The sequence below is a fragment of the Borostomias antarcticus genome, assembly GCF_949987555.1.
Source record: "Borostomias antarcticus genome assembly, chromosome: 20".
Lineage (NCBI taxonomy): Eukaryota > Metazoa > Chordata > Actinopteri > Stomiiformes > Stomiidae > Borostomias > Borostomias antarcticus.
In genome coordinates, this window is record NC_140253.1 from 3,879,753 (window position 1) to 3,899,971 (window position 20,219).

Here is a 20,219-nt window from a genome sequence, read left to right on the forward strand (position 1 = left end):
CCACCCGGGGGGGGAGAGTACGAGGGCTTCAGCCTGGTCTGACCACCCGGGGGGGGGGGAGAGTACGAGGGCTTCAGCCTGGTCTGACCACCCGGGGGGGGAGAGTACGAGGGCTTCAGCCTGGTCTGACCACCCGGGGGGGGAGAGAGAACGGCCACACCCTCTGACCCCGGGGGGGGCTGGAAGGACCAATAGTAGCAATGGCTGCAATGTTCGGTAGGGCGGGGCGGGGGGGATGGGGGGGTATTAGCGCTGATGCTAACGCACTTTATTCATGTGAATGGGGCGGGGGTCTGGGTTGGGGGGTTGTGTGGGGTGGGGGGAGTGAAGGCACGTTCCCGTATATAGCCGACCGTTAATAGTGAACCGTTTACCCTTGAAGAGATTAGGTTAGACATACGACAGACAGAGGTTCTCTCTCCAAGTCGTCGTCGGTCGATGCGACTGGCGGGGAGAGAAAAAGACTATAAAGGAGAATTCAAACAGAATAATGTGAGCAGAGGATTATTTTGATATTCCCAACATCCGTGACGTCATCCTTCCAGAGGGCTGATTTGCTTCTTTGAGAGAGAGAGAGAGGGGTGGGTGTGGGGGTTCAAATTGTTGTTTTTTTAACGCATCTTCAGATTTTGTATTGGATTATTTTTGGTTTGAGCCCTCTTTACAGATGTTGTGTAATTTGAGGATTAAACCTTTTGATTTGTCCTTTGACCTTGATAATTTATTGAATAATAAAGTTTTTTTGATGTAGGTAAATCCCTGACTTTAGCTTTGTTTTAACGGACTTCAGTCCTGAACTTGACCCCTGACCTTCGAGTCTGGTCTTCCTTCCTGTTGGTCCTGGATCAGTTCAAGGGAGCCAATACAGGATTAATACCGCAAACAGCAGGACGACTGGTTCAGAAATTAGACATGATAAATAAAGTGTCCTAATCCCCAAAACCACAAATCCCTTTTTTTTTCCGTTTCCTGCATCGGATGGACAGACCGAGAGACAGACTTGGACATGTCCTCAATCTACACTACATCTAACAATTTAGCCTCCTATAAATACAGACTCATTCAGAGTTTTCTAGGATAGATTCTTTTTTTCATAAAAAACAAAAACAAACAACCTGTGTTTTGGATGTCGCCTATATTGCATGTTGAGTGAACGCAAAAGCCTGCTCACGCCTGAAGGGTAAACAAACAGAACGCTACTAATCCCAATTAATTTGATCCCACGGAACCCAGATTAGGACTACTGCAGATACGTAATCTCAAATTAGTGATTGCACAATTTGTGGCCTGGCAGATGACTCTGCGGAATACGACTCTACAATTTGTACGTTTCCACGGATACTGAGCCATCGTGACCGCTGGTCTCTTCTGACAAGAGAGAATATTATTCCTGATTGGGTTTCACGAGCAGATCCCAGTAGAACATCCAATTAGCAATAACAAATGTAATAACCGCAGTCCCCGGCAGTAATGCAATGACGACTCTGGGCCTGCTTTACAAAGGTCATTGGAACGTTTGGTGTCTAACGTCCCCACAACGTTTACTAAAGCACGTTCCTCCAGGAGCTTCCTCCTTAATACGTTTGTTCATATTGTTTTTATTAAACATTATGTCCAGTCATACACCTTCTCAGTCAGTATCAGCAATTGTCATCAAATGTTTTAACCAATGGGGATTGTTACAAGTTTCTCATATTGTCTGTTTGTGGGCACTCTTTTAATATTAAACATTTACAGGTATTCTGTCTGCATTTCGTTGGGTTAATTCATCATGGCAGCCTCAGTTGAGTTGTCCCATAAATCTTTGCCATTAACCTATGACTAATCGCTAATGTCATTCTGCTGATTCAACTATTGGATACAAGGACATGCTCGCCCCGCAGTGCTTTAGGCACCAGCAACGACCAGGTTTAACAGAGAGGTGTGTGACAGTAAAGGCATGTTCATTCCCACCACCCCTTGGCCCAGCCTGGTTGCTTGTTTGTGATTGCAACGCTATTAATCCTGAGGAGAGTCATTCTGTAGTGAGTGGGGTCCATGTTTCTCAGTGTATGCAAAATTTAAGGGCTTAGTGGCTGTAACTGGATTGTTTTGAGTATATATATATAATATTTACTTTTGTACCTTTTAAATGGATGACATTATTTTTCTTTATCATATTTTTTCCTGAACAAATAAAACTTCATTTGACCTTGTGCTGTTGTTTTAGTGTGTTGTATTTTCCTTACCGCAATTCTAGAAACATCCTTTAAGAAGAAAAGGGTTCTTACATTTAGCAGTAGACTTGTGGATTTGTAGTAAACTACAAATGTTTAACATTTAATATTGTGCACTGTAGGTACAATTTGAAACATGCAACCACCAACATGAACACCACACCTCAGTGAACGCCAGTGAAAACCCAACACCACCAAATTCAGTAAAAATAAGTCTGGTTTTATATAATATATACAAAATACAATTTATGTACTAAAATGTACACACCCATATTAATTATGTCCACCAGTGTTCACATTCAATAAAAACGAAAGTTACACTGTTAATTATCCATTCTGGAGAAGGAAAGAAAGGAAAAGTGTACTTGCTCACTTCGAAACGTGAACATACAGTAGATCGGGGATCCGCATCTACAAGGAACAAACAGGCTCTGAAGGTCACTGAAGGATCTGAGTTGGATATTGGCAGCCATTGTGATTGATAGGTTACTATGGGAGTCGTTAAGAGATGGTTGGAACCCACTCAAAATGGCCCTTGTCAAAGTTGAACAGTGCGAGCGAAAACATACCAGTGATTCCAAGACAGGAAATAGCTTATTTTTACACAGAGTGAAAAGGAACAAAAATTAACACACCAATGCAAAAGATATATACAAGCCGTCAAATGCACCTAAGTGACCAGTGATCACAAGAATTAAGCTATGATATTGTATACATTGATCGTCTATGCTATTTTGGTAGGCAATCTGAATCATTGTCTTTGGATCATACTAACTCATAGAAGACTACAGTAGGCCTACTTGCTTTGTGTTCCTCTACAAGTTCTCTTGGTTATTTTTTGTTAAAAGTAAAAAAATATATATATTGGGAAAACAAAACAAGAAATAAGCATCGATGACAACAATTGTCCTACAATTAACAAAACTATTTAATTTAAGGTTGAGTACAACCCAGCTTATGAGATATGGCACCAATTATGAGTTAGAGAAAAATTAATCCATTGGCTAAATGCTGTTAGACTGGCTCTCTGATTGGTTGCATTCAAATTGTAACTGTCTCCCTTACAAAAATACTCAAGTCCTCTCATATTCTTTCTTGATTACAAAATCCATCTAAAAATAGTTCCAAATCTAATATTTTAGACCGAAGTTTTAAGACTTTAATCCTAAACAATGACGAAAAAATAAACATTCTGTCTGCTCCGATGAAAAACGTATAGCGCCAAAAGTATAAACATTTAAAATTATGAAAATAAATAATTAATATAAAAGCTTTTTTTTCTCAGATCTATCTTCAAAAGATTCTTCTGTGAACAGGCTTTGAGATCGATCTGCTAAGCTTTCGTCTTGCTTCTGTCCAGTCGGACACGATTCCCCTCTCGGCGACGTCGGCCATTTTGAAACCTGGAGCTCTGCTTGCGAGGTGGTGAGGCCAACATTCAGGGGTAGTCTCCAGGGCAACGCCTACACTTCAGTTTGAACACCACTCGCGTCAGTGTCTCGCCCGGGGTTTTCAGAGGAGAACCACACTGGGCTAAACACAGTAGCTCGGTGACACATTGACATCTCCTCTAGCCAAATGTGTACACGGCACAGATGGCACAAGAAAGAAAGAGAGAAGAGAGATCTTGGGTGTTTTCTTTCTATGGGGAGAGAAGTTTAGCCTATTAGTGATGCACGGTGTTCCTTCAGCGGCTGGCTGGTGTGGGTATTTATACAATACATCTATCTCGAGACCCGAGTCTTAGTCCTTTTTAAGTAAGTCCTCCCAAGTTATTTTCTTAGATGAACTTGGAGGAGTCTCTTTTGCTGATGAGGACCTCCAGCAGACGCAGCTTGGCCTTGACGTGTTTATATTCGTTGTACTCCACTGCCAAGGGGGAGCGCTCCTCCTTCAGCACGTTTCTACGGGAACAAGGAGTGGGTGGAAGACAAACACGACGTTAAAAAAGGTGCTGCACAGACGAGTCACAGGGAATAACTGACAATGCACTGTAAAGACTTATGAGCCTAATCTTTGCTACAGTCTGACATGAAATACAAGAGAACTAAGCAGGTTTTTTCTATTTATTTAAATTTTTACCTTCCGTTTTGCCTGAAGAACTGATCCTCGAATTCTCTGAGGTTCTTGCGGATTCTCTTCTTCTCCTCCCTGGCCTCTTGGAGTTGTTCCACGAGTTCCTGCCTGTGTGGGAGAGACAGGAAATTCGCTTTAGTCATCTTAACCTGGGACGCCAAGCCCTGCGTAGCCTCAAATAGTTTAGAACATTTTCCGAAAATGCTCCTTTTGCTGAAGATCTCAAGTTGTGGAGGACAACGTTTTTCTACAAAACAGCCACTGTACTTCACTGAAGAATTTCACTATCAAGGAATCTCAATAGCGTGACAGTCATCATACCGGTATTACAAAACAACAACACAGTGCGCTCTCTCGACCATGTAAAGAGAAGTGGAGGTGTCGGCGGCGCCCGGTCTGGCTGGTGCTTACACAGTAGCAGAGTGCAGGTTGGACAGCCTCATGTCGGTGGTGTTCTTAGAGGGCGAGAGCTCATCCATGGGCGAGATGAACCCGTCCGACTCCTCCTCCAGCTGGTCCAGGAAGCCCAGCATGCTGAGGTCAGGCCTCACCGTCACGGTGGTGAACTGGGTCTTGGACTCGCCGTCGTCCTCCGAGCCGTCCTCCTCTTCCTGGGCGGGGCAGAAGCAGAGAGGGGGGGGGTTAGCTGAGAGCTTTAGGGGGAAACGGTGCTCCACGATGGGGGGGTGAACTGATTCACTTCACTGCACCACTCAAGCGCTGGCTAGCGTGAGGGAATCCGGTCTACTTGTTAGTCACTAGAAGTCGACCCCACAAAAGCCCAAACAGCTCCCATGATGCAATCCCATCCCGCACGTGAATTGATCTCACTCTTTTGTCATTTCCGGTTTGATTCATTGACTGTTTCCTGGTTCCAGGGTGTGCACACTTGTCGACACCGTGCACTGCTTAAGTAAAGCATTCCTCACACACAATTCAAGCCTGATCACAAAGCCTCGCACTAAACCATATTCCTTGTCACATAGAAATACATAAAAAAAAAAGCAGGCATCTACTGATTTCATATCACACTCCGATCAGCAGGCGTCAATCAGGTTTGTTTGAGGGGTGAGGAGAAAGGTGATTGGATGGTGGGGTGGGGGGAGGGGGTCCTAATCACTGATTAGTCGAGCGGCGGAATTTGCTGCGGCTCTTCACCTTGATGTCGTCGAAGAAGAGAGCGGGCTCGCCCTCAATAATGGGCTGCAGGAGCGGGCCCCTGCGCTTACTGGATGGGGAACCCTGTAGTGAGGGTTAACAAGGTCGGGTTAACCGCTATGAAACTGACCCGGGTGCAGTCCTTATGAACAGCAAGGCGCTGGCTAGCTGAACTGGAACACAGGCATGCATTTTAGTCTGATCCTGTGTCAGGGCTGATCACAAAAAAAAAAAAAATCACTCATTTCTATTTCCTCAAGCCGGCTCACGGATATAATCTCTGCGGTTTGTTTCTCGTGGAAAGCGCAACTCTTAACAATGTTCTGATGGGATCTGAAGCCTCTGAAATCCCGGGGAACCGGTTTTAAAAACAAACAGGGCTGTCACGAGATTTGAGACCAACACCGTCCCCTTTCCACGTGCCAATAGTTCGTGCTCCCTATTTATATAATAGGGATTAGAACTGCCGTATTATATAATGGACACATACATACAGTAGGCCCATAATACAGATTATGTAATACAATTATTTTTAGCAAACAAATTAATAGGGGCAAAGGGGTTTGATACACATAGATATATATATTATCTATATAGCTATATCAAAGATATATAATATGGATTAAGACTTCTTATATACGGCAATGGAAATGAGCTGCATTGAAATGGGGGTGGAATAATAACCCTTGATGTTCCAGTTGGAGGTTATAGGGAGATTATTTCCTGTTGGTTCCAATCCAGTTGTCTCAGATAATCCCAATATTTGATGAGGATATGGCATCCTTTTCAAGAGTCTGACTTCTGTAGCAGGAGTTGTATCCTCGGTGTGTGTGTGTGTGTGTGAGAGAGAGAGAGAGAGACCTACCGAGACACTCTACTGAAGCCTACTCTGTCACAACTGAGACCTTGTAACATGGATCCACTGAGCTGCTAAAACCGGACACAGCTTTGGCCTTGATAGCCGGCTAGGCTAAGATAACACCTCCGCGGCACTGCTGCCGTGCCTCACAGTAGCCCTGCGCCACTGGGTACGTGCCCCTGGGTAAGTGCCCCTGGGGAGCTCGGTGCTGGCTAAGTCTCTGGTCGGGCGACTGTTGCCCCCAGAGTTTGCCAAAGAACAAAGGAGCCAGCTGAGGAGTGAAGTGAAGCCCAGCTGTAGTGTTAGCGAGCTAGCTGTAGTGGCTACTTACGATGACTGGGATGGTGGAGGCCCTGCAAAGGATCTGCTTGACCAGGCGGTATCTGTCATACAGGGGCTTCATGATCTGCCTCTCGCTCTTGGTGACCTGGAGGAGAAGAAGGGAGGAAGAAGAAAAAAAAAAAGAGTACATTATTAGCTAGCACAACGCTAGCTAGCATAGCCATCATAGGAGTGTCATTAAAGCTCCCCTGGGCGCTAGCTCGCTCTCGCTACAGGCCTGACATAAAACACAGTGACAGCTAACCTAGATTACCATCTAGGCATTCAGATCCTATGGGAAGTAAAGGAACATTTTGTCCATAACCACGTAGCGCCGCCCTGGTAAGAGAAAGGGGTGACCTCTAACGGAGAGGTCACCTACACGTCCTGATTAATGGAAGCGTTAACGAGGAATTCAGTCCAGGCAATTACTCCAATTCGGTTTTCGTCCTATCAAACGGATTTGGTGTCACTTCCTGTACTGTTCAGTTCTGAAGCGTAGGTAGGCTACCTCAGTCACTGTTGAAGCTAGGATGGTGACATTCTCAATAGCCGTCTGGTAACATTACGCCCTGCAAATGCTATCTGAACACTGAAGGCCAACTTTTCATTGGTGATCCATGGGGGCGGTGGCGGCGGTCTGTCTTACACACACACACAAACACACACACACACACACACACACACACACACACACACACACACACACACACACACACACACACACACACACACACACACACACACACACACACACACACACACACACACACACACACACACACACACACACACACAGACCTGGTTCGAGACATTACTCACTCTCCATTGGCAATCTAGGTCAGGGTACTGAGCATTAACGCTAGCTTCCCATTTGTGAGGCCTGAGCCATTATTTACTAGTCTGTCAGCTATATGGAACATAGGCTTCACATAGGAGAAATGGATTGCACTGCTGTGTGTGTGTGTGTGTGTGTGTGTGTGTGTGTGTGCGTATGATGGGGGGAGGGGTTAGACAGAGCTACTCACCGGTCGACCATGGATGCCCTCGTAGTACAGAAGAGCCTTCTGCAGCGCCACTTTCTCCGTGCAGATCTGCTCGCGTGTCATATCCTGTTAGGGAGTGGAAGGTTTTCTTTCTTTTAGACGTTCACGTTTGATTCGCCTTCACCCTCAACTAAAAAACTATCATTCGTACGCGCGTGTGTGTGCGTGCGTGCGTTTGTCTGTCTGTCTAGTCTGCCTCTCCACTCCACTCCTCTCCTCTCCTCTCCTCTCCTCTCCTCTCCTCTCCTCTCCTCTCCTCTCCTCTCCTCTCCTCTCCTCTCCTCTCCTCTCCTCTCCTCTCCTCTCCTCTCTCCTCTCCTCTCCTCTCCTCTCCTCTCCTCTCCTCTCCTCTCCTCTCCTCTCCTCACCTTGATGTCCTCGGGCCGGCCCATCTCCTCCCTCTTCTCCTGCAGCTTGGCCTGCACGGCCTCCAGCGTGGCCTCCACGGGGGGCTTGGAGGCCTTCTCCTGGGGGGGCTTCTTCTCCAGCTGCGAGCCGAAGCTCTTGGGCAGGGTGTTGCTGCGCTGGCGGAGGAGAGGGGGCAGGTCCTCCTCGGACCTGAGCAGCTTGTGTTCTGGAGACAGAAGGAGAGGGAGGCAGACTGTAGAGAGAGATCGTTCGGAGGACGTAGGCCGATTTGGAATCAAAAGTACGGCGTCGCCAATATGGGCTCCCGCTTACCTTTCAGGTCTTTGCGCAGCCTGGCCAGCTCGTTCATCCATCTGAGAACCTCGGGGTTGGCGGCTTTATCGCAGTGGGACGGCTGTTTACCAACAACAACAACAACCACAACAACAACAACAACAACAACAACGTCATTCACTCCCGTCAACAAGTCAGCGTCTGCTTTGGCTTTTATTGTCCATGCACAACAAGACCTCGATTTGAATCAACTGACCTAATTTCTTGGCATTCTTCCTGCATCATATGAGGCTCATTAGCTACCCAGCTAATCTTGTTTACGGCTAGGAAGCCGGTCTTGTGAGCAGAATTTGATTACATTTTCTAGGAACCTCCTCTATGTTTTCACTACCCCCCCCCCCCCCCCTGAGGGACACAGGGAAAGTGGATTCTAACAAAGAAGAGTGTAAGAGTGTATAAGTGTCTCACCCGGTATTTGCGTTCGTCCTCGAACTTCTCCTCGTACTTGCGGATCTTCCTCTTGAGCCCGTGGATCTTCTTGGACATCTGGGCCGTGGTCAGCTCCTCCACCGTGTCGTCGCACGAGCCCAGGGACGAACTCCGCCGCCGGCTGAACGAGGGGACACACACGGTCAACGTCTGACACACACACACACATACACGCACACGCACACACACGCACGCGCACACACGTGACGCGTCCTACCTGGAGAAGGAGTGCGCGTTGGGCGGCGAGGGCGGCACCTCGGTGTCGTCCAGGTACTGCTGGCAGTGGCCGTAGGCGTGGAAGCGCGGCGACAGCATGGGGTCGCTCTCCTCCTCCATGAGCTGGCGAATCAGGCGGCCGCCGGCGTGGGGCGACAGGCACGGCGCCTCCTCCTCCCGGTCCATGCTCTCCCGCTGCCACGACGAGTAGGCTGGGGCTGGATCTGCACGCACACACACGCACACACACACACACACACACACAGATGAAAGGTTAGTCTAATAACCACACAGCAGCACCCTCTCATAAAGAAAAAACAAGCCGAAACAGTTTGGGGTGTGTACCACACACACACACATGCAGTTGGGTTTCCGGCTGGCTGATGTGCCCCCGTGGGACTCGAGCTACTGAGGTGACACGCAGACCAGACGGTCAAACAAGCAGTCGTCCTGTGTGTGTGTGTGTGTCTGTGACCTGTGGAACTTGGCTTGCCTTGCACCCCATCTACAAACAGCTGCTTATCTCCTCCTTAAACACAGAGCTTAACTTTGGCCCGCCTGCGCGCACACACACACACACACGCATGCACGCACGCACACACACCTCAAATAGAGATACTGTGTAGTAGAGAAGTAGACTAAAGTGCAACAACGCAAAACAGCTTGAGGATAATCCGTACATTTTAAGGACCAGCAGAGCCCAACTTATTGGGTACAAATGAATCAACTGGACGCCCACCCGCGCGTACAGTACGTGTGAACACGCCACGGCCGCCCGTATCCGTGACAACAATGGCTTCCCGGCACCTCCCTGGCGCGGCGAAGGTCACGGAGAAAGGCTGTGTGTGCGTGCGTCTGTGTGTGTGTGTGTGTGTGTGTGGACTCGCCGTGACAGAAACGGTGGCTTAACCCTCCCCACCCCCCCGGCCAACCACTGGCTCCGTCGTCGACTGCGACAGCGTGCGTGAGAGTGCGCGTGCGGATGCCCTTGACGATTCTGTCGCTCTGCTAACACTGAGCGTCTGCTCCCTGATGCTCTGCCTGGGATGATTACGCAATGATTGATTACTGTATGTGATCGCTGTGCTCGGTCTCTCTACGTCCCCCTCCCTCTCTCTCTCTCTCCCCCTCTCCCTCCCTCCCTCCCTCGCCCTTTATATGTGCTAAAGTGGACTGTGTGTGTGTGTGTGTGATATATGTGTGAGAAAATCAGCACTAGAGAGAGAGAGCAAGAGAGAGCGCAAGAGAGAGAGCGAGAGAGAGAGCAGGATATCACCCAGCGTGAGGTGGCGGTCGTCCCGGGCGCGCACAGCTTGTTGCTAGGAGAGCAGGGAAGGTTTTGGATCTGAAAACACCCGCCCGCCCCTGAGAACCAGCGCCGGCCCAGCGGGCGCCCCGGCCGTCTACGTGCGCTTTCCCCCACCGCCAGAAACCGTAAAACCCCGGAACCAGGAGGCCGGCGAGTTACCCGAGGAGGCGCACTGCGTGACCGTTGGGAGGGGGCGGGGGGGGGGAGGGTGGCGAGGGTAAGCAAACACTCGCTGAGAGGAGTTGGGGCGAGGGCGATTTGGAACGCGCGCGTCGACTGTTAACGCGGCGCCGTTGTCCTACTGTTAAAAGCCAAGGGCCGGACTGGGGGTGTGTGTGTGTGTGTGAGGGGGGGAAGGGGAGGGGTCGGGTTGAAATTCCTCGCCGGGACTCCCCGAGGTGCTCCCCCGGGGGAAGGCGGGGGGGGGGGGGGGGGGGGGGGGGTTGAGGGCTAGGGAGAACCTCTCAACCAAACTCGACGTGTTGTCGTTCCCCAGGAAGCCCGCTGTGTCTCCTCACTCACTCTGTCGCAGTGGTGAGCCGCCCCCCCCCCCCCCACCCCCGCTCGCCACCGCGGCTCCTCGTCTAATGAAGCATATCTCATCCGACCCGCCACCTTCCCACAAAGGTTGTGCTGTACGCCGCTGAGGAGTGTGGGAAGTTTGTGGCGTGGCCAGCGGGGGCGGGATCACCTTATAGTTCACGGTAACGGCGTTGCCGTGCAGCGCGTAAAGGTCGTGCGTAGAAAGCATTTGTTCCTTTGTTCTAGACCGTTCTCTGCGGTGGGCGGGGCGATTGGCAGGCAGGGGGCCACTTACCCTCACAGCAACTCTGATAGAAAACGCTCTTGAAGTCAAGGAAAGTGGCGCAGAAGAAGGGGGGATCTGGAGAGGAGGGGAGAGAGAGAGAGAGAGAGGGGGAGGGGGGGGGAGGAAGAGGAGGAGGAGGAGGAGGAGGAGGAGGAAGAGAGGCAGAAACAGAGGACGATCAGAACAGAGGACAAAGATGAGGCGGTTGGGAAAAACAGCAGTCACACTTGTTGCATGAGAACGAGGGGTTGATGGAAGATTGCAATCGTAGATTTCATGGTTCATGGCTAGATGAGATCGCTTCATCTAACCATGAAGAGACAGAAGGCTCTCTGTCTCTGTCTGTCTCTCTCTCTCTCTCTGTCTCTCTCTCTCTCTCTCTCTGTCTCTCTCTCTCTCTCCTCAAAATAGCAATGTACTCCTCCTTTCCGCTCAATACCTTCCTTGGCTTCTTTCAGTCTGTGGTCACGTTGACCGTCTCTGCAGGGATGGTATTGGGTCAGAGGCTTCCAGGAGCTAACAGTGCAACGCACAGCGGCAGATGAGAGGAATTATGTTTCAGAGATGTGGAGGGATTGATTGCTTTCATAGCTTAACACCCCCCTCGATTCTTCCATCTCTCTGTCTACAGTTGTGGAAAACGTACACAAGGCCCATTCACACTGTCTCCACACACACACACACACACACACACACACACACACACGCACACACACACACACAGAGTCCCGCTAAATGAAACTCACACCACACCTCTATAGAGTCCAGTCTGGATGAGTCACGATCAGCACCAGGATATCACTATCCAGACCTCCCACACGCCACACCGCTGAATAAACAGCACCGGGCAGCAGGACACATCAACAACATGTTCTCATCCCCACCACCAGGGGGCTCTGCTGAATTATGCATTTACATTCCTCCCCTGGGCAATTATCCAAAACACACAGAGATGTTGTGTTGAGAAATTGATCGCATGGGAGCTCTTTAAGACAATGGGGTTTTTATTAAGGTGTGACCTGCCCTACTTCCACTGTACTAAAGTAGCCTTGGGTAATCTACTGTAGGGTTGGGCACGCTGATAAAAGCAGCCTCATGCTGCCTGGAGGACATTTTCTTGGCGGCGGTGGAAGGGGGTCAAAGCGTGCCACTGCAAGTCTGCCACTGTCAGCTGCTTGAAGGCAACAGGAATGGAACTACACAGGTAGTCTCCCTATTCAAACAAGTCTGACGATCGGACGAGTCAGCTCATTCTCACTCTCTCTCTCTCTCTGTCTCGCTCTCTCTCGCCATGCTTAAACTATTCCTCCCTCTCTCTCTCTCTCTCTCTCTCTCTTCCTCCCTCTCTCTGTCCCTCTCCCTGCTCAATCTCTCTCCCTTTCTCTTGCCATGCTTAAACTCTTCCCCTCCCTCTCTCTTTCTCCCTGCTCATTCTCCCTCTTTCTCTCGCCGTGCTTAAACCCTCCCTCCCTCTCTCTCTCCCTGCTCTCTCTCTCTCTCCCTCTTCCGCGCTCTCTCTCTCTCTCTCCAGTAACGCGGCGGCGCTCCACCCACGATCCGTCCTTCTCCATCCGCCACCAAAACAATGACCACACTCAGACCCGCCTGCCAGCCAGCCAGCGGCCGCGCCGGAGCCCTGCCCTTGGACCGAGCGGCCGTCCGCCAGCACACGCCACGAATTACTCCCCCATCCCGGATTAAAAGCTCACAGCAAAAAACCTGAGGTAAAAAAAAGAGACTCTTTTGGAAATATCCCACCGTGTTTCTGACGGCGTCTGATCCTCGGATCTGTTGAAACATCTGCAGCTGCCTGTATCGTCGGACTCCCTAGCCGTCCTGTTTTGGCTCTGAAATGAAGACCTTGATAGGCTAATAAATAATCTAGCGCCCACGTCTATTTCTGTAGCCGCGCGGCCTCCAAGACATCTGATAGCGTCGCATCAATAAATGAAATAAGACACACCTCGCTGTGCTCATGTCCAAGTTTCCCCCTTATGTGCACAGCTGCGCACTCACGCACACACACACACATGCACGCACGCACGCGCACACACACACACACACACACACACACACACACACACACACACAGTGTCTACCTCTCATGCACACCCTAGGAATGTGAAAATCTACATGACAAGAGCGAGCGTTGCAATAATATTATTGTCAATAAGACATCTTTTGACATCGTCGACCACGGCCATCCCTTTAAGACGGTCCTGAACCTCTAGGTTTCGCCAAATCACAGCCGTGCGCCTTTATTCCCTCGAGAGCTCCCCTTCAATTATAACTTGTACACTGTGATTACAACACTCAAGAGTCTGGAAGTCATTCCAACCCCCACAAACTGCCCAGTTACTGCTACCCACACACACACACACACACACACACACGGCAGAGAAAACATGCCAGCTGCCAGCAAATACTCACTATTCACTGCTTCAATAACAACGCAGCAGCAGCACAACGCACAGTATTATCCACCTCTTCTCAGGAGAACAAAAAATGCATTTCGGTCGTCGACTCGGTCTTTGGGAGCGTTCAACGGCCGCGCCGAGGCCAGCGCCCAAAAAAACAAAACAAGACAGAATCTGATATATGTGCAAATATTTGCTGTTCGGCCGCTGTATCTGCCAAGGAGCAGAAGGACATAAACGCTGAGGGAGAGAGAGAGAGAGAGAAAGAGAGAGAGAGAGAGGGGAGAGAGAGAGAGAGAGAGAGAGAGAGAGAGAGAGAGAGGAGAGAGAGAGAGAGAGAGAGAGAGAGAGACCCTGCAGGCCCTGATACAGCAGCGCAGGGAGAGGACTTAAGAGGATCTGTGTGTGTGTGTGTGTGTGTGTGTGTGTGTGTGTGTGCGCGTGTGTGTGTGTGTCCGGTTAAGTCCTGCAGGACAGCCAGCAGGAGCCACAACAAAAAGAAGAAGGAGGAGGAGGAGGAGGAGGAAGAGGGAGCAGCAGGCTTGCAGCCGCCACCCCAAGTGTGGGGATGGGAGAGAGAGAGAGAGAGTTTTGATGGCGCAAGTGTGTGAGTGCGAGAGAGAGAGAGAGAGAGAGAGAGAGAGAGAGACAGAGAGAGAGACAGAGAGAGAGACAGAGAGAGACAGAGAGAGACAGAGAGAGAGACAGATACACTCCGGGGGGTTAAGTCCACACTCTGCGCTCACCTCCCCAATTGCTGTCCTCGGTCAGGTCGGACAGGTCCAGGCGCGGGACGTCCTCGTAGCTCTCGTGCTCCGGGTCCGAGGCGCGCACGCCGCCGCCGCCACCGTCACACCCGACGGACGACTCCTGGATCTTCATGCTGAGGGTCTGGACGACCATGAGAGAGCGAGGGAGACGGAGAGAGAGAGAAGCGCGGAGAGAGAGAGTTAGTTGAAAACAACGAGGAGAAGCCTGGCAGCACTCTCCTTATGTTCAGCCCTCCCCTCTCTCCCCGCGCTGGCCCTGCCTAGCCCGGCCCTCGCACGCCCATTGGCTGAGGGGGCTGGCCAAAACATCCGCCCATTTCTGTGTCTGGGGGTGTGTGTGTGTGTGTGTCACTAGGGGATTGAAACTCCTGCCTTCATGTTTCCCTCTCTCTTTCTGGGTCCCCCCCCTTTCTTTGTGTGTGTGTGTGTGTGTGTGTGTCTCTCTTTCCCTCCCTCTCTCTCTCCCTCTGTGCATACGCTCGCCACCAGGGCTGTGCCTCTCATGAGTTGTTTGTCTCACAGTAGCAGGAGCAGAGGGGAAGGAGGGAGGGAGGGAGGGAAGGAGGGGGGGAGGGAGGGAAGGAGGGGGGGGAGGGAGGGAGGGGGTAGAGGAAGAGGGACGTACGGAGAGAGAGAGAGAAAAAAAAGCAAGCAGATTGTTAGCCAGAGCACGCAGGCTGACTGGGTGGTTTCTCTCTCCCTTGTCCTGCTCCAGACCTGGAGAGGTGTTTCTCTCTCTCTCTCTCTCCCCTTCTCTCTCTCCTTCTCTCTCTCTCTCTCTCTCTCCCTCAGTAACGAGGTAATAAGTTAGAATAACCCTTGTTAATAAACCATTTATAAAGCCTCTGTTCATGGTCTGTTCAACTTTTACGAACCATTATTACAACATTTATAGACGTTAGTAAGCTATTTATCAATGAGTATTAATGTATTTATAGCATAGTTTATAAACATTTATAACTGAGCCACTCAGGGACATACTACTGTATAGAAACCAATTACTGACCATTAGTATTTTTTTGGGCAGAGCTTGATCTAAAGCGGGTCTCGTCTGTGTTGTGTATTTCTATTGCCTCGGGTGGATTTGAGCCTGGGTCTCCCGCGTGACAGACCTTGTTTTAACCTGCTACAGTACACCACCGAAATGTTCACGAATCGGTGACACAGACATTATTTTAACTAGTGGAGTGAGTCTAAATGATTTTCAAATGGTTTATAAGGTAATTTATAAGGTTGTGATGGTGTTTAGCTAGCTTTTCGGTGGCGTAGCTGGTTAGAACAAGGTCTGTCACACAAGAGACCGGGGTTCAAATCCACCCCTCACCAATAACAATGCAGACAGGATCATATACAAATAAAGCTTTGATTGATTGATTGATTGATCAAATCTGTCACACCCACTTTTTTAGATCAAGTGTAACGGTAGTACTCTCTCATCTGCGTTGTGTTTCTCGTTCGTTTGACCCAGATTATCCAGGGCGGGACGCGAACACGCTTGCAATTTGGATGTGCTAACAACTATGTCAAGTGAGATATCATTATCGACAGGGTCGTTAGCAGATCCTTTAAACTAGGGGAGTGAGTTTCACCATCTACCGTCCTTGATACCACTACCAGGACTTCACTCAGTCCACCAGGGTTACGAGGGCTCACAATTCACTTTGTTACACAAGCACTGCAAAAAATGTTATGGTTAGTAAATGGGGTTTCCATAGTATGTACCTGAGTAATGGCTCATTTATAAAGTATTTATAGTGTCTGCTTTCGATCAATCCTTGAAGAACACTTTACTAATGATTAATAAATGGTTTCCAAAGGCTCGTTTTAGCATCAACTGAGGTATTACTACATGTGCTAACATTTACTGTATGAATTCACAATGCATTAAGGCTATTCATAATGACACATTAATGGTGGGGAGACCATTATCACACACCTTATACAAAGCATAAGTAAATAATTTAAAACGGGTTGATTAGTCATTTATAAATGATTTATTAAATGTGAGCAGACTAGAGCGTTACCTCTCTCTCTCTTTATTCAAAATCAAAGCAAAAACCCTGACACTGCGTATCGCTCGGATTCTTACCATCCATCCATCGATGCTAACGGCATACTGTAGCTCCGTGCTGCTGACTCATATCTACCTCAGCCAGGTCTTACAACTAGACACAGCACTAGCTAGCATGATGCTAACACAACTCTAGCATGATGCTAACACAACTCTAGCATGATGCTAACACAACTCTAGGACAGTTTTACCACAGACGGGGCACTCAGTGGGTAATGCAAGCTGGGGTGGGGGTGGGGGTCTGCTTTGAAGTGTGTGTGTGTGTGTGTGTGTGTGTGTGTGTGTGCGAGAACTGTGGTTCACTTCCTCCTATGGGTCGTGGGAGCAGTCTATTTTTAGGAGACAGATCAGGACAACTGCTACCAGGCCTCATAAGTACCACAGAGGCAGACACACACACACACACACACACACACACACACACACACACACACACACTCACACACACACACACACACACACACACACACACGTTGACACTTGCCTTGTCCTAAGAATTTCATTGTCCAGAATGACCTTGCGTTATACTGTGCTTCTGATAAATAAAACACTTTGACGTTGATATCTTACGGGAAGGACTTTGATATCTTACGGGAAGGAGGACAGCACCTGTTCCAAATCAGACTTAACCCCCCCCCCCCCCCAATTCTGTACTGGTATTACATCACACGGATTAGCAGGGCGGCCCGGGGGGCTCAGCTACCAGTAATGGGGACTTGTCAGGTCCTCTCAGATGTTCACTGGCAAATAACTTTGGTGTGATTTAGGGTTGGTTGAGCAGCAGTGAAGACTTCCCAGACTCCCAGCTGATGGACAACTATGACAACAACAACAACAACAACGGAAATCTACTCCCTGTCCGTCTCAAGGCACCTTGAGACACACACACCCACCGAGAATATAACCTTGGATTTGGAGAGAAAGAGACTCCCGAACACACACACACGCACACACACGCACACGCACACACACGGAAAAGTACCGCCTTCCAGATCCACCGCCCTCCACCCAACCCGCCTTCTCTGAGAGCGAGAGCCGACCCCCCAGGCTCTGGGGACGCTCGGGTCATGTGCGTGCCACCAGGGTCAGGGAACACAGAGCACTTGACTCCCGTTAGTGGCGTGGAGAGGGTGCAGGACCCTGACACAGGGTGGTCGTTAAAAAACAAACCATTACGACCAAACCACTGAAACGCGTCTCCACGTGTCTTAGCCACAAGCAAAAAAAAAACAAAAACAATCAACGTGTTTCAAAGGTTTGGTTGAAATGGTTTGTTGTTTAAACAACAACTCCATGTCAGGGTCATGGATTTCCTGCTGAACCACATGTCCTTGTTGAACTACGAACCCAATGAACTAGCTGTCCATGTTGAACTAGTCATTGCTATGCAAATTAAGACACATTAATCATTTTGCTTCAAAGCATCTTCCAAATTGATTGTTTTAAAAGGGGGGGGGGATTAGAAGGTGTAACTCCACCGAATAATTGCTTGAGGGACTGAAGCCAATCAGTAATCAGTCACTTTTGATATTTCCATTGATTGATCGAGTCTATTACATCCATGACAACATCATCTACTACTGACTGATGGATGGATGGCGAGAGAGAGAGAGAGAGAGAGAGAGAGAGAGAGAGAGAGAGAGAGAAAGAGAGAGAGAGGGAGAGAGGGGGAGGTTATGGTGGACAGCGGGTGGTCCAGACTAAGCTGTGTTTGGGAGGTTAGACGCTGCATACAAACAAACACGTCAAACTTAATGAGTATAATTCTGGGCGGGTTAAGGCGCGTGCGCAAACACACACACACACACACACACACACACACACACACACGCACACATCCATTATTATATGACAAATCCTGGATTTTCTCAACCCTGACAATGTGCACGAATCTCCACCGAAAAACAAACCAACAATTCAAAGCTATTCAGTCTAGTCCAGAACAACAGGGAGGACTTACATCACCACACAGTCTTCAGCCTTCAAGATGTCAGTAATATTCCACGTCGGTCTGATGTTACATGGCTGTAAGTGGCCCATATTGACGTGGGTGTTGAGGTTAATCTCTTAAGCCAGATTCACAGCCTGCCCCCAGTGTAAGTGTATATGTGTGTGTGTGTGTGTGTGTATAAGAGTATTTTGCGTGTGTGAGATTACAGTATACTGTGTACATACAGTATGTATAGGATATGTGTGTGAGAGTGCGTGTAAGAGAGAGAGAGCAAAGTATTTGCAAGTGTGAGCTTACACTGTGTACATATGTACAGAATGTTGTGCGAGAGACTGCGTGTGTGTGTGTGTGCGCGCGCGTGTGTGCGTGTGTGTGCGTGTGTGTGTATGCAGTAAAGTCTGGGAACATAGCAGCTATCAGCCCCCCCCACCCCCCTCATGCTATAGTTGGAACAGAGTGTTCTGGCAGCCATGCGTGTCATCTGGTTACAGGGCCTCAGTCAGGGCACTGACACATTGATACAGTAAGTTCGCCGGTCTGTGTGTGTGTGTGTGTGTCTGTTGAGGTCACTGCTTTGCAACCCTGTCTCAGAGTTGCATGATCCAGCAGCAACAGTTACATGTACAGCTTTAAGTTTAGTGAACAGGAAGGCTTTGCAGTAATAGTGTAATAATAATAATAATAATTATTATTATTATATAACTTAATGGAATAACAATAATTGATGATTGATCTATACAAGTGAGACGTGCGAGTGTGAGGTCAAGGTCTGTGAGTGTTTTGAATAGTCTTGCCGTGGCATTTGTCAACTGGAGTGCCCAGGGCGGGATTCGAACCCACGCCCTCCCGCTTGTGCACCAATAGCGACGTCCCTCTTGGAGGGACTGAGCGCTCCTTTGAGGAGTGAGTTTAACCAACCACTCGCTACCACTGGGACTCAAGATTCAAGTTTATTTAGCCATTTCAACAATACAGTTGATAGGAATGTTTTTTGGTGTGTGTTCACATATACCATATACAGACAACTATATACCACAAACAGACATCAATACATAACAAAAAACAACACATAATGCTGTTCAATTTTCAAGTATAATCAGTCCATAAAGTGCTTGGCACAGGAGGCACAAGCCAGAGTGCAGACAGTGCATAGTGCAAAAAACAATGTCTAAAGCGAGATGTTCTACTGGTGAAACTTCTGAACCTCTTCCCTGATGGCAACAGAGTGACCAGGTGATGTGCTGGGTGGGAGGGGTCAGGGGTGATGTTTCTAGCCTTCCGGATGATTCTGGTGTCAAAGTGTGAGGCTATGGTGGGCAGTGTGAGGCTATGGTGGGCAGTGTGAGGCTATGGTAGGCAGTGTGAGGCTATGGTGGGCAGTGTGAGGCTATGGTGGGCAGTGCGAGGCTATGGTGGGCAGTGTGAGGCTATTGTGGGTAGTGTGAGGCTATGGGGGGCAGTGTGAGGCTATGGTTGGCAGTGTGAGGCTATGGTTGGCAGTGTGAGGCTATGGTTGGCAGTGTGAGGCTATGGTGGGCAGTGTGAGGCTATGGTGGGCAGTGTGAGGCTATGGTGGGCAGTGTGCGGCTATGGTAGGCAGACTGCAGCCCATGATCTTAGAGGCTCTGCGCACTACTCTCTCTAGCTGTTGTTTGTCCTGGCAGGTCGTGTTAGGATAGAGAAGATAGGAGAGAGAAAGTGAGCACGCTTTCTATGGTGGCCCGATAGAAGTGAGTCACGCCTTCCTGACTGACCCTACATTTTCTCAGCTGACGGAGGAAGTAGTCTCTCTGATGGACTTTGCTTATAATCAGACTGGTGTTCAGGTCCCATGAGAGGGACTGGTGAATGGTGACACCTAGGAACCGGA

General features: G+C 49.1%; 1 protein-coding gene across 1 annotated transcript in view; it reads right to left on the bottom strand.

The window, feature by feature from the left end:
* Positions 1-2,380: 2,380 nt before the first annotated feature.
* fam13a (family with sequence similarity 13 member A) overlaps positions 2,381-20,219 on the bottom strand; it is a 24,807-nt gene continuing 6,968 nt past the window's right edge. The window contains exons 4-13 of the mRNA XM_084454376.1: positions 14,304-14,448; positions 9,025-9,247; positions 8,787-8,928; positions 8,358-8,439; positions 8,045-8,250; positions 7,659-7,742; positions 6,641-6,736; positions 4,704-4,903; positions 4,299-4,400; positions 2,381-4,120 (exon numbers count right to left, since the gene is read on the bottom strand). Of these exons, the coding sequence (XP_084310502.1) occupies positions 3,997-4,120; positions 4,299-4,400; positions 4,704-4,903; positions 6,641-6,736; positions 7,659-7,742; positions 8,045-8,250; positions 8,358-8,439; positions 8,787-8,928; positions 9,025-9,247; positions 14,304-14,448 (1,404 nt within the window). The 3' untranslated portion in view covers positions 2,381-3,996. The remainder of the gene's footprint in view (positions 4,121-4,298; positions 4,401-4,703; positions 4,904-6,640; positions 6,737-7,658; positions 7,743-8,044; positions 8,251-8,357; positions 8,440-8,786; positions 8,929-9,024; positions 9,248-14,303; positions 14,449-20,219) is intronic.